Here is a 14876-nt window from a genome sequence, read left to right as displayed (position 1 = left end):
TCGGCACCCCCGCTTCTGCTTCCGCTCACACCGCTTACGTCGTCTCTATTGGCGGTCACCGCTAGCACTTGACTCCGCTGCTACAAAGGCCGCTCGATGTAGCCCGCGAAGTATTCCCATGCTAGCGAGGAGGTCCACCGTACATGCATCTTTCAGTCTATAACGACCCGATCCATCCACATCCAGAATTGTCTGTCGGTCGTATGTGATCACAGAGTGTTCACGCTTTGAGCCAGCCATGAAATTGACAGAAATGACGGGTGTTTTTTGCCAAATCGCTCTACACTCCCAAGAGCGTTAGCAAGCCGCTGCATAGCAATGCGCCGCCATCTTGTTATTATAAAGTGGTGACCCTCGCTCCATCCTTGTTTGTGAATGACTGAGCATTTCATGGAATCTACTTTTATACCCAATCATGGCACCCACCTGTTCCCAATATGCCTGTTCACCTGTGGGATGTTCCAAACAAGTGTTTGATGAGCATTCCTCATCTTTATCAGTATTTATTGCCACCTTTCCCAACTTCTTTGTCATGTGTTGCTGGCATCAAATTCTAAAGTTAATGATTATTTGTAAAAAAAAACATCAAATATATTGTCTTTGTAGCATATTCAACTGAATATGGGTTGAAAATGATTTGCAAGTCATTGTATTCAGTTTATATTTACATCTAACACAATTTCCCAACTCATATGGAAACAGGGTTTGTATGACGTGGCACGGACATGTTAAGAGAGACATGGCAGGAAAGACATCGCTGTCTGTTCACGGTTGTCAGACTTGACTGATGTGTACCTATCTTGGACTTTAAGCTCTACGTGGTCAGGTATAACTTTTTACCATATATGTGGCACGGTTTATATGGCGCAGTCTTCTTGGCTTCAAGAGGTGTATGTTACTTGGCCATGTATTTGTCCTATTTGTAGCTTCAGCTATTTGCACTATTCTTGGGAACGTCCCACTGGGGTGAGTTTTCCTTGCCCTTATGTGGGCTCTGTACCGAGGATGTCATTGTAGCTTGTGCAGCCCTTTGAGACACTTGTGATTTAGGGCTATATAAGTAAACGTTGATTGATTGATTGATTGGGAAACATAGTTATCGGTAGATAGAAATTCATCCCATCAGTATTATGTACGGCATACATTTTTTTTCTAAAAAAACAAGTACTTCAATTTGATTTCAGAGCAAGTATGCATCAATTTTGTATGTAAACAAATGTAATAATCAAATGCATAGGCAACTGTGTAGTAATATCATGGGGGGATTATACTTGTATACTCATAGATATGTTAAATAAATGATAAATGGGTTATACTTGTATAGCGCTTTTCTACCTTCAAGGTACTCAAAGCGCTTTGACACTATTTCCACATTTACCCATTCACACACACATTCACACACTGATGGCGGGAGCTGCCATGCAAGGCGCTAACCAGCAGCCATCAGAGGCAAAGGGTGAAGTGTCTTGCCCGAGGACACAACGGACGTGACTGGGAAGGTAGAAGGTGGGAATTGAACCCCAGTAACCAGCAACACTCCGATTGCTGGCACAGCCACTCTACCAACTTCGCCACGCCGTCCCATAATCACTGGTAAGTGGCCATCTGAAGGCAGCCGTAACTCAGATGTGGCCCTCAATGAAAAGGGGTTTGACACCCCTGATCTATCGGTTTGGGCCAGGCGTTGTGGAGATTTTTTTCCAACTTTGTGGGAACAGTTGCTGTTCAAGCACGACTGCCTCAGTGCTCAATGCAAGGTCCCGTAAGAATAGAATATGATAGGATAGACTTTTATTTAACCCACAATAGGTAAATTATGTAATTGCAGCAATGTGCAGATTTTTACATACAGCAACAAAAGTAAAACATACTGAAAAACTACAAATGACTAATAAAACATAGGGCTATAAAAGTTTGGGCACCATACGATTTGATTCGATTCGATTCTTGGGCGTAACGATTTGATTCAGAATCGATTTTCAATTCAAAATCAATACTTTTTTAATAACATTGGGTGCCTGTCCTATGATTAACTACATTCCTCCATAAAATACATATAAATATTATGTGAAAGAAACTTGGTTTTGTTTAATAAAATTCTACCCAAACATTTAATAAAGTCAAATACAAATAAGGCAACAATAGAAGTATCCCACACTTTTCTTTTCTAAAGTAAATCTGTACAGCAGTAATGGGCATCTACATCAGCAATATGGTTTGCCATTAGTGGCTGGACAGAAAAGGTTAAAAATATATATATATATATTTGTAAAAAATACATTTGTTATAGAATCGCGATTCATTTGAAAATAAAAATGGTTGACACCCATAATAAATAATACATATTACGCACTAACAATTGCACTATTTATAGATGAATGATAAAACAAAAACACTATCTTAACACTCATTGTGCACCTAGAAAAAAATAAGTTTTTCTCAAAAAATTTGGGGGGAGGAGGGTGGCAAGCAGCAGGCTAGATTTTATTTATTTGGGTTAACACACCAGTATTCATGTTAGAACAATACACAAGCCTACAGTTTGGTGCCAGCAGTACCTAATCTAATCAACAGGCTCCCTGTTCTACACAGTAGAAGTAGTATATACACAGGAACACGTATAGATGGAGAAGTTTGTGACAGGAATGAAAAGAAAAAAGGAGTCGCCGCCAGAGCCATGTATAAAGAATGTAACTCACATGGTGCCTTGTCCAAATGAATAAATATACTGTATTTAAATTTCTCAATAGTAATTAAATTCAAGGCTAAGCCAGTGCGACCTCTCTCAGGTCTAACATCAGTGACCTCTCACAAATCTTCTTCTCGTTAATAAACAAAAATGTTTACATACTCCAAAAACTCTTGTAGAAAAGTACAAACTATTATAACAGCATATTATGATTATATGCTGTATTTAAAAACATTTTTTAGGAGTGATATGATTGTTCTGTTTTTCTTATAATATAGAACCACCTGCCTGGTGGTCTGAACAAGAAGCGTCTGATGGCGCTGCTTAAAACGTTTGGAGAATATCCTGCTAAATACAGGTATAGTATAGCAGTTCTATCCTTAGTAGCTTGTGCTTGGATGAAAGTTTTGACAGTGACCCAAATTTTGTGTTTCAATTTGGGCTTCACTTTTTATGTTTGTGATTCGCATTGGGGACAACTTGACTGTTCAGGTTGTTGTCCGCCGACAGGCCTTGTTAGACCTTGATCAGTCCGCCAGAACACGTGTTTGTTTTCGTTTAGAAGTGAAATTGAACATTTAAGACTTAGAGGCGCTTGCGTGGGTGTGGGCATGGACGTTGCTGATTAGTGTCTCCTATGGACGCTCACCCTTGACCTTCAGTCAGACTTCCCCACACCAGCTTTTCTTGAGTGCACGGACATACCGAACAAACTACTTTATTGTTTTTTTTTAAAATAATTTCCCCAGTGCGTGCTTGATGCATTACCAGTGTGTAATGTATGTAATAAGTATTTAGTATATGGTGTGGCGAATACAACCTCCCACCGTCCTGTCCACTTTTGCTTGTGAACTTTTTTTTGTATTTTTCTTTGGCTTAGTATTTTCACAGCAACTCAGTTTTCTGTTCCTGCATTAACAGAGACTTTGACACTTCCATTAGGTAACACACATAACATTATAGTCCAACAGTGATCTGATTAATAGCGAACATGTTTCCATCACATGAGCAGTTTAATATGTGGTCATGTCTGATTTACAACACTTTTTTATTATTACTTTAAAAAAAATATAAATATATATATAATATATTTTTTAATAATAATTCTCCTTCTGATCGAAACAAACACTTGTTTCTACAGACTAATTGAGGTCTGAGAAGGCCTGTTGCCGAACATTGTCTTAGAGGGCGTTTTGCCTCTCATCTGAGCAGGCCTCATCAGTTCATAATCAAGGACTAGATAGGCTCTACACTGTAAATGTGTTGCATTACTCAAGACTATCTAGATTTAATACCTATCTAGTCTTGACCATGAACTAATAAAGCCTGCTTAAATGAGACAAAATGTATTTGAAATCCAGTTGCGATTGTTTCAATGCTCTGAGAGTACAAAAACCTGGATGAATGTGATTAGAACATCTCAGTTGGACCACCTATGTGCGCTGTTTGCTCTCCCTGTTCTTGCTTGGGTTTTCTCTGAGCATTCCAACTTCGTCCCACATAAAAACTTGCTTTAAAAAGTTAATTGGACACTGTAATTTGTCGATAGCGGTGAATGAATGTAAGTCATAACGCTACAGTATACCTCAACATATGAGCTTAATTGTTTCTTGTGACTGTGCTCTCAAAACACTTGTATCTCAATAGTTTTTATGAAGTAATGTAATAATAATGCACAGCATTTACCTTGGAGGGTGCACTTATATGTTACCTCCTTCGAGCTGCTTCTCCGTCAAAACACATCATCTGCAGTTTTTCCATATTTTCAGGATAAATGTCCGCCGTTGTTATTGAAACATTCTTGGCTAGCGTTTAACCCTGCTTCAGTATGGCGCAGACTAGCAGTGATACAATCGAATTGCTTCGCCAAGTTGACAACACGCTTCGTCATGTTTTTCATAATTTATTTCTTTAATTCAATGAATGTCATCCACTTCTTCATCTCAGCGCTGTTTTTCACTCTTACTTTCTTCCTTCCAATGGTTGGAAAAACAAAGTTATGTTGATCTCTAGCTATAAGCTAATGCTAGCGAGTAAGACCAGATGTCGGTATAGACTTCAGTTCATTCTCAACCCTAATAAATATTGTTGATGTTAACAGCTCGAAACAAAATCCAAAAAATGTTACTGCTGAAAAAGAAGTATCAACATTATTAATATTGACTTTTGCACTAATTTCAATTTACCTACACTACCGTTCAAAAGTTTGGGGTCACATTGAAATGTCCTTATTTTTGAAGGAAAAGCACTGTACTTTTCAATGAAGATAACTTTAAACTAGTCTTAACTTTAAAGAAATACACTCTATACATTGCTAATGTGGTAAATGACTATTCTAGCTGCAAGTGTCTGGTTTTTGGTGCAATATCTACATACGTGTATAGAGGCCCATTTCCAGCAACTATCACTCCAGTGTTCTAATGGTACAATGTGTTTGCTCATTGGCTCAGAAGGCTAATTGATGATTAGAAAACCCTTGTGCAATCATGTTCACACATCTGAAAACAGTTTAGCTCGTTACAGAAGCTACAAAACTGACCTTCCTTTGAGCAGATTGAGGTTCTGGAGCATCACATTTGTGGGGTCAATTAAACGCTCAAAATGGCCAGAAAATGAGAACTTTCATCTGAAACTCGACAATCTATTCTTGTTCTTAGAAATTAAGGCTTTTCCACAAAATTGTTTGGGTGACCCCAAACTTTTGAACAGTAGTGTATATATTTAATTAAAGGTCATAAAAAGGTATGTGTATCATACGTTTTTCTCTATATTCTCCTGAGAACCAGCCACCTCTGCTCTGGACAGTTATTTGTCTTATTTTTTTTGTCAGAGTTACACATTTCAGGGGAAACCCAAATATCCACTGCAGAGGATGTTGGTTCACAGGAGGATAGGATAACAGAAAGTGTACATGTTTCCTTACTGTTTCTATGCAAATGATTACAAAATCTTCCAGGATGTTTGTGTGGCGCTCCTTGTTATGCTTGCCTGAGAATTATGCAGCATACTGCAGTCTGAATGATAAAGGCCTACACTCAGCCTACATCACCCTCCATGAGAAGTATCCCATTAAAAGCCAGAAGCTCCAGAGGGGGCTGCTGAGGTATGCATCCTTCTGCTTAATATGTGCTCCATTCAAACATTCATAAGGTTCCTAATGCAACATTTATCATCCCGTCCTCTCTATCCACTCACAGGATTTTGTCTGCGTTGGCTCACTGGGCTGCCATCTTTGGAGAGGTAGAGTACCTTCCACTGATAACCTTCCCATTTGTGAAGCTCTTCCAGAACAATCCAATGGTTTGCTTCGAGGTGGTGGCCACTGTAATAGGTATGTTGTCACCATAGAAATAGAGTTGTCTCACATGCCAGCCGTGAGAGTGTTTGAGTTCCATGTGTCGGCGTCACAGTGAATTGGTGTCAACATTGGTTTGAGTACTTCCCCAACCCTCCTCTGAACATCCTGAGCATGGCGGAGAACGTTCTTGCTCACCATGACAAGGAACTGCTGCAGCATCTGCTGGACTGTGGCATCACCTCACAGGTAATGTTACATAATGGTGGGTGGGTGCGTGCTTGATTACGCCAATGTGCATAATTGGCCATGATGCGTGTGCAAACAGTGAGTGAAAAAACTTGAAAAGCAACAAAGATGTTTTTAGAAATACAAATGAAATTAGTGGAGGAGGGGTAACAGCAAGATACGTACATTAAGGCGTCACTGCCATGTCCACCACATTACTAGTGAGCCCGCCTTTGTTCACAACTTAAGCACTTTTGCTTCACTTACGCGTAGCGGGCAACTAGGCGGGTCCACAGGCTGGATGGGAAAATACAAATAAGAGAAACATGCGTAACTAAGTGCAAACTGGGAAATAGGACCCTAAGTTGGCAGCACTGAACCTACCGAACATCTACTTGCTCTCTGGCAGATCAGGTGCTTATGAGGGGAGTTAAGAAGCACTACAAGTGTCTACTGTACAGAGTTGTACTGACAAGCTACTTTAATAGACAGTCCCAATATAATATGTTTATGAGCGAAGACGTTACAGGCGTATAGTTGGTAGTTATTGTCTGATCTCATGATTGCTTTGATTTCTGGCAGCTCTACTTGTGGCCCCTCTTGGAGACTTTATTCTCTGAAGTTCTGACTCGTGACGAGTGGCTCAGGCTCTTCGACAACGTCTTCTCCAACCACCCGTCCTTCCTGCTGATGGCGTGCGTGGCCTACCTGACGTGCTGCCGGGAGCCCCTCTTCCTGTGCTGCCAGAAACAGGACTTTGAGGTGACTGCTTCCCTTCCTCTTCCTCTTCCTCACTCTCGCCCCTAAGAAATGAAAGCAATGAAGGAAAATGTCTCCCATACGTCAGTATTTTTTCCACCATCGGAACAACTTGAACTTGGAAGACATGATTAAAGAGTCCTACCGGCTGATGAATAAGACGCCGGCTGACATTCATCCCAGGAGGACGCTCGCTGACTTTACACCGCTGACCAAAGGCCAGTACCCTGTGTTCAACCAATACCCAGAGTTCATAGTGGAGTATCAGAACCAAGAGAGGGAAAAGATTCGACAAGAAGAGAGGGAGTACCTCCAGGAGAGGTGACTTTGCAGATTATGTTTAAAAAAAAAAAAGATGATAAAAACAAAATATGTAAAAAAAGTGTGCGTATGTCATTTCATTAGGCAAGAGGTTTCAACGCTGCGTGCAAGTTTGGTGCAACGCCAAGTGGAAGAAGACGCCTATTTTGCACAACAGGTAGAATTTGTTCTTACCCAACAACCCAATGTTGTCTTCCTAACTCCTTTTGCTGAATGTTGACACAGGAGCTCCTGCAGAAGGCTGAAGAGCGGCGCAGAAACATCCTGGCACAAGAGGAGGCCAGACTAACACAACAGAGGACAAAGTGGGCACTCCTTTTTACACACACGGTTCAAGAAAGGGAAACATGGGACTGAAAGGTGACGCTCCTCTTGCAGGCTGGCAGCCATGAAGAAAGAGCTGAAGATGAAGGAGTTACATCTGCTTGATCTAAACAAACGACGTCTCCTGAAACACCAGCAGGACCGTCAGGTTTCACAGATACACAGACTGGACCACGAGATCAGGAGAAAGGTGAGTCATCCCTAAATACAGTTACGGGGTATACCTCTACCAATTATGTATTGTGGTATTGATGAACTGAAAAAGTACTACACTGCATTTGCAAATACCGGTAATTTTTTTTCATGCACCTGATGGCACGCCGAGACGCATCTCATGAGTCAACATCAACACACACACAGACCACTTGCAAGCAGAGACGGAAGAGGGAGAATGGGCGTTTTTTGGCTTTAAAACTGACTATAGAGGTGGCGCTATAAACATCGAAGTGCCGCGGTGCTTTAAAACAGTGGTCCCCAACCACCGGCCGCACAAGAAAAAATAAATAAAAATTATTTATTTTTTTATTTATTAAATCAACATAAAAAACACAAGACACACTTACAATTAGTGCACCAACCCAAAAAACCTCCCTCCCCCATTTAGACTCATTCACACTCATTCGCACAAAAGGGTTGTTTCTTTCTGTTATTAATATTTCTGGTTCCTACATTATATATCAATATAGATCAATACAGTCTGCGGGGATAAGCACACATGATAAATATAAATGATAAATGGGTTATACTTGTATAGCGCTTTTCTACCTTCAAGGTACTCAAAGCGCTTTGACAGTATTTCCACATTCACCCATTCACACACACATTCACACACTGATGGCGGGGGCTGCCATGCAAGGCGCTACCAGCACCCATCAGGAGCTAGGGTGAAGTGTCTTGCCCAAGGACACAACGGACGTGACTAGGATGGTAGAAGGTGGGGATTGAACCCCAGTAACCAGCAACCCTCCGATTGCTGGCACGGCCACTCTACCAACTTCGCCACGCCGTCCCTCATGATTGTATTTTTTTATGACAAAATCCCCCCCCACTCCGTGGGACAAATTTTCACGCGTTGACCGGTCCGCGGTTCCAAAAAGGTTGGGGACCACTGCTTTAAAACATAGCTATAGCGGCTAACGTCCGTCCACACTGCAAAAACTGAAATCTAAGTAAGATTAAATATCTCAAATAAGGGTGATATTTGCTTACTTTCTGTCTGATAAGATCATTCTTCTCACTAAGCAGATTTTATGTTAGTGTTTTACTTGTTTTAAGGGTTTTGGTCCTAAATTATCTCAGTAAGATATTACAGCTTGTTGCTGAGATTTTATGACCTATATTGAGTAAAACATGCTTGAAACTAGAATATCAACTGTTGCAAAGCTGTGTCATTAACACTCACAAGTATAAAACTACTTTTTTAAAGTAATAATTTCTTACTTCAAGCATGAAAAAAAAAAATCATGATGCCGAGCGCATATCATTATGTCAAGATAATGGCACTAGCATTTACTTAATTTAAGAATATTTTTCAACATATTGAGCAAAAAGGTCTAATTTTTTTTCTACCAAGAAAAGTGCACTTGTTAGTGAGAATATACTTATTCTAAGGTATTTTGAGGTTTATTGAGGTTAGCTAATTTTACTTGTTTTGGAAAGTCTTGACAAGCCGAATTTTCTTGTTCTATTGGCAGATAATTTTGCTTAGTTCAAATAAAATACCCCTAATTTTTGTATTTTTTGTTGTTGTTTTTGAACACTGACTTTTTGCAGTGCACACAGTGTTGTAGCTACTTTTCTAAATCACTAATCCTCGCCAACAGGGTGACAAAGAGACTAAGTTTCTTACAAGTATCATCCTTGCAGGATGAGAAACATGCTTCACAACACACCGTAGGAGGATACAACAGCTAATGGCTAACAGAAAGCTAGCGCTCCTGATTATAAATAAATGGGTGGATCTACACAAATAATGATTGTACCGACACCAAGTACAATCTAGTCGATGCTACAATGAGTACATCATTATTTTTTTGGTATCACAAAATATATATATTTTTTTTTTTTATTGTTTATAAACTCAGAAAATACGTCCCTGGACACAGGACGACTTTAATGATGGCCAATGTCTGACCCTATAACTACTTGGTGTTGGCTCCATACCCAAATTTGTTGTATCACCCTAATCTTATGTAAAGTATCCAAACAACAGAAGAATAACTGATTATTATATTTAATAGAAGTCTTCTTCATCGTATGGGCAGCTGTTTTCCGGCACCCGGACCTGAGGCCGAGGGTCTATGCCTTTTACCACCCCAGGCCCGGGGGGCCCTCCCGTTCATATGTCAGGACACACAGAAGTGAGCCAGGTCACCGAGCAGTCATCCAGGTCCGCCAGGCCACGCAAACCATTAGGAGCACGATAAATCGGGCAACGCAGGATCACGTGGTCGGCAGTTTAATAGAAGTGTAGTTAGAATGTGTTAAAACAAAGTAACCAGATATTAACAATAAATGAACAAGTACATTAATAATCAAAGTTTTACCCCTCATTCCTCATAATTTGGACAAAATAATACATTGTGAAATAACACAATAAGTTACTGCATGTGTCAGCAGCCAAGTTAGGAGCCATTGTAACCCATTTGCTTACTTACTACCAAAAGAGAAGTTGTCTAGTACAGTGTTTTTCAACCTTTTTTGAGCCAAGGCACATTTTTTGCGTTGAAAAAATTAGGAGGCACTCCACCAGCAGAAATCATAAACTCAGTTGACAGTAAAAAGTTGTTGTCGCAATTGTTGGATATGACTTTAAACCATAACCAACCATGCATCACTATAGCTCTTGTCTCAAAGTAGGTGTACTGTCACCACCTGTCACATCATGCCATGACTTATTTTGAGTTTTTTGCTGTTTTCCTGTGTACTGTTTTAGTTCTTGTCTTGCGCTCCTATTTTGGTGGCTTTTTCTCTTTTTTTGGTATTTTCCTGTAGCAGTTTCATGTCTTCCTTTGAGCGATATTTCCCGCATCTACTTTGTTTTAGCAATCAAGAATATTTCAGTTGTTTTTATCCTTCTTTATGGGGACATTGTTGATTGTCATGTCATGTTCGTATGTACGTTGTGGACGCCGTCTTTGCTCCACAGTAAGTTTTTGCTGTCGTCCAGCATTCTGTTTTTGTTTACTTTGTAGCCAGTTCAGTTTTAGTTTGGTTCTGCATAGCCTTCCCTAAGCTTCAATGCCTTTTCTTAAGGGCACTCACTTTTTGTTTATTTTTGGTTTAAGCATAAGACACCTCTTTACCAGCACACTGCCTCCTGCTGTTTCCGACATCTACATAGCAATTAGCTACCGGCTCCCACCTACTGATATAGAAGAGTATTACACGGTTACTCTGCCAAGCGCTAAACAGCACCGACACTCAACAACAACACATCATTTGCAGAATATAATTACTGGTTTGCCAAAAAAAATGTTCACCCAAATATGTGAAATTAGATAATCTCCCACGGCACACCAGACTGTATCTCACGGCACACAAGTGTGCCACTGCACAGTGGTTGAAAAACACTGGTCTAGTATGTTCACTATCTCATTTAATAAAAATTTTTTATTGCAATAAGAAATTAACATAAGATTTTCTGTTAAAATACAGCCTATAATGACATTTTTGTTGTCCCCTTTATTTTGAAAAGTATCAAAATACATTTTAGTACCGGTACCAAAATATTGGTCTTGGGACAACCTTTTCCCAAACACCTGGAAGATCTTGGAACTGTTGGTGACATGACACCTAGCTTCTTGTCCTTGTGTGCTTACATTCTCCTGACTGTAAGGGACAAGCTAATTTCAAAATGTTTGCAAGATTCAATAAAGCGTTTTTTTCTTTTCTTTTTAAATAAAGGCAGCGTTTATGATACAGCTTCATATTGCGTTGTCAAAACACCGGTGTAGTGCAGGTGTACCTAATGATGCGGCCTGTGGGTAAGTATTTTCCATTAACATGACAACTTCCATGCTGTATTGTAGATGGATACCCGTGAGCAGGAAACGGCAGCAGCTCTCCAGGATCTGGATATGAGGCAGATGGAGCTGGAGATACAACGCAGGCAGCTTGAGCAGGTGACACTTTCACTCCTTCTCTCTCCCATTCCCTCCTTTGGTCGTCTAACCCAAAAACAAGTCATTATCCATTGTTGTGAGCGTGATATCACCGTTGTTTGTTTATACGTACCCTGTGATCGACTAGGTCTGCTGGGATAGGCTCTAGCCTGTGCAGCATAAGCAGTAAAAATGTCTTCTTCTTTTCGTTAGCAACTGTGCAAGGGGCAGCTCCGCTTAGAGCGGCAGCTTGAAGAAGAGGCGCAGCAGCTGCTGATGAAAAGCGCAGACGCTAATAAAAAGGTGAGATCTGAATGTACAGTGGAATCTCGATTTACGAACTTAACTGGTTCTTGAAGAGGGTTCAGAAATAGCAAAAGGTTGTATATTGAACCGAAACATGAATGATGCGTTCCAGCCTGGACTAAAGTCCCAATATGAAGTGCTATACAGCAGTGGTCCCCAACCTTCTTGTAGCTGGGGACCGGTCAACGCTTGAAAATTTGTCCCACGGACCGGGGGGGGGGGAATATTTTTTTTTTTTTTTTTTTTTTTTTTTCCATAAAGAAATACAATCATATGTGCTTACGGACTGTATCCCTGCAGACTGTATTGATCTATATTGATATATAACGTATATATTGTGTTTTTTATGTTGATTTAATAAAAAATAAAAATAAAATTTTAATTTCTTGCACGGCCCGTTGGTTGGGGACCACTGCTATACAGTACTGTCTAGCAAACCAACAGAACAGAGTGATGGGTCAACTTTCTATTTACCGTATTTTTCGGACTATAAGTCGCAGTTTTTTTCATAGTTTGGCCGGGGGTGCGACTTATACTCAGGAGCGACTTATGTTTGAAATGATTAACACATTACCGTAAAATATCAAATAATATTATTCAGCTCATTCACGTAAGAGACTAGACGTATAAGATTTCATGGGATTTAGCGATTAAGAGTGACAGATTGTTTGGTAAAAGTATAGCATGTTCTATATGTTATAGTTATTTGAATGACTCTTACCATAATATGTTACGTTAACATACCAGGCACGTTCTCAGTTGGTTATTTATGCGTCATATAACGTACACTTATTCAGCCTGTTGTTCACTATTCTTTATTTATTTTAAATTGCCTTTCAAATGTCTATTCTTGGTGTTGGGTTTTATCAAAAAAAATTCCCCCAAAAAATGCGACTTATACTCCAGTGCGACTTATATATGTTTTTTTCCTTCTTTATTATGCATTTTCGGCCGGTGCAACTTATACTCCGAAAAATACAGTACATTGTTGGCTTATACTCTTTAGGTTAAGCGGAAGGGAAGGGGGAGGTGGTGTCAACGCTGTGGATACTTCCTGTATGTTTCAAACCACACATCGCTTGTCCATTGCCGCCTTTGGACTCCTATTGAGATGTTGTAAAAAAAAAAAAAAGAACTTGAAAAGACGCAGAGTAGCGTAGTAGCTAACAGCTGCACTGTGCTGACTGACTAAGCAATGGTGAGCGATAAGCCCGCCCACAATGGCTGTGCTGCCGGGCACAAAACGTTCATAAATGAGGGGTTTGTAAAAAAAATTTGAATTTGGTTTCATATTAATTGGTTTTTGACAAAGAAAAAATGCTAAAACTTTCCTTGGTTTTCATAAACAAAAAAATTACACATGTTGGTGACTCAATCGCTGTGAAGAACGAATCACGGTTCTTTTAGAGCTGGGACAATTTCCCACCGGAAAATTCTTCCATTAGCTTGTGCGTGTAGTTTATTTGCACATAAAACGCACACCTAACCATGAACAGATACATATTTGTATATGTTCTTTACATTATTAAACAGTGTTTAAAAATGTAAAGAATATGAAGCAGTGTTTAATAAACACTGCTTCATGTGTTTGCTGTTTACATGATGAAGCGTTCAAGCGCACTGTGTATGTGTCAGGCAAATAGGCTTTTTGTGCTTTTAAGAAAAATAAATAAGAGTACAGTTGCAAAATAAGCTACCCTGGCGCCTAAGAAAGTTGCTAGTATCAGGACTTTGATAAAAAAGATGAGAAACACTATTGAATTCATGTAAGAAAGCGTCCGAGTTGCTCTCCTGTCCTCATCACCATCTTAACCAACAAGAGTCTTAAATAGAGGTAAAATAATGTTAATGGTTAAATTATTCTTAATTCATCATTTAGATCTTATTTCAAACTTCCTCATACCTTGTGGAACAAATTACTAATGAAAACTGAAGTACAGCTGTAAAGTGTAAAACAAAAAAAACTGGCATATGCCAGCAACGCGATCATATTTATTTACTAGACAGCTATCAAAACCACGCACGCGTTCCAGCCCCGCTTTGGTTTGAGCGTTTCCTCTGGTGTTTCTGGTGTTGGGTCAACTTTGTACCGGCACAATCCCACAGGAGGCGGCGAGCCAGCCGGGCACCGACTCCAACTGGCAGCGAGACGTGGCCAAGGGCCCGCCGCACGTCGATGCAGAACTGGAGAGAAGAAGGGAAAAGATGGCCCTGTTTGAAAGGCACACACTAGCAGAAGGAGACCGGCTGACAGACACCTGGAGAGATGCTGCTGGGATGGCGGTGAGAACCACCTGCAGCAACAACAATGCTCGAGAATGAACACTTTAACATGTGTGCGTGTGTGTGTTGCAGTGGGATGATGTTGTGAATGACAGAGCGCACTTAATGGAGCAGCAACAAGCCCGGCTTTCCACAGACACAAGTATTTCTACACACACACACACACTCAGAGGATGTTTGTTGTGTGATCTTCAGCAAAATCTTATTTGTGTGCCTCATAACTACAAATTAAACTTTATAAAAAGATTCAAATGGGTTGAACAAGTGCTGCCTTTGTATAATATAGTCACAACTAAAGCTGTGTCCACTAACATGCAATGTCCCTAAATAATCCAAGAACATACAGCAGCTGTTTAGTGTAACTATACGCTTGTGTTCAGGTGGAGGAGTTGTTCGTAGGCCTGGTTTGATCACAAGTCTTGTTGGGACGTCGGAGGCTCAGCAAGCAAACAATGGCGCCACACCAAAACAGACGGGAAGCAACATCTTGGTTTCTGTGAACACCAGCTCCCCTGCAGAGAGCACCTCCACCAGTGAGGCTCCATTGTTGAGCGTCAAATTTGACTCT

At 40.2% G+C, this 14876-nt stretch overlaps 1 protein-coding gene across 2 annotated transcripts in view; it reads left to right on the top strand.

The window, feature by feature from the left end:
- Nucleotides 1-14876, top strand: part of tbc1d31 (TBC1 domain family, member 31) — a 29928-nt gene that overhangs the window by 14600 nt on the left and 452 nt on the right. For both annotated transcript variants that reach the window (XM_062063553.1, XM_062063554.1), the window contains 14 exons: nt 2968-3047; nt 5646-5792; nt 5887-6020; nt 6100-6233; nt 6795-6974; nt 7060-7292; nt 7377-7449; nt 7518-7597; nt 7671-7806; nt 11648-11740; nt 11933-12022; nt 14132-14308; nt 14381-14450; nt 14689-14841. In XM_062063553.1, coding sequence (XP_061919537.1) covers nt 2968-3047; nt 5646-5792; nt 5887-6020; nt 6100-6233; nt 6795-6974; nt 7060-7292; nt 7377-7449; nt 7518-7597; nt 7671-7806; nt 11648-11740; nt 11933-12022; nt 14132-14308; nt 14381-14450; nt 14689-14841 — 1780 coding nt within the window. The remainder of the gene's footprint in view (nt 1-2967; nt 3048-5645; nt 5793-5886; nt 6021-6099; nt 6234-6794; nt 6975-7059; nt 7293-7376; nt 7450-7517; nt 7598-7670; nt 7807-11647; nt 11741-11932; nt 12023-14131; nt 14309-14380; nt 14451-14688; nt 14842-14876) is intronic.

Source organism: Entelurus aequoreus, linkage group LG11 (assembly GCF_033978785.1).
Source record: "Entelurus aequoreus isolate RoL-2023_Sb linkage group LG11, RoL_Eaeq_v1.1, whole genome shotgun sequence".
Classification (NCBI taxonomy): Eukaryota; Metazoa; Chordata; class Actinopteri; order Syngnathiformes; family Syngnathidae; genus Entelurus; species Entelurus aequoreus.
Note: the sequence above shows the minus strand (reverse complement) of the source record. Positions and strands in the feature narration are given on the sequence as shown.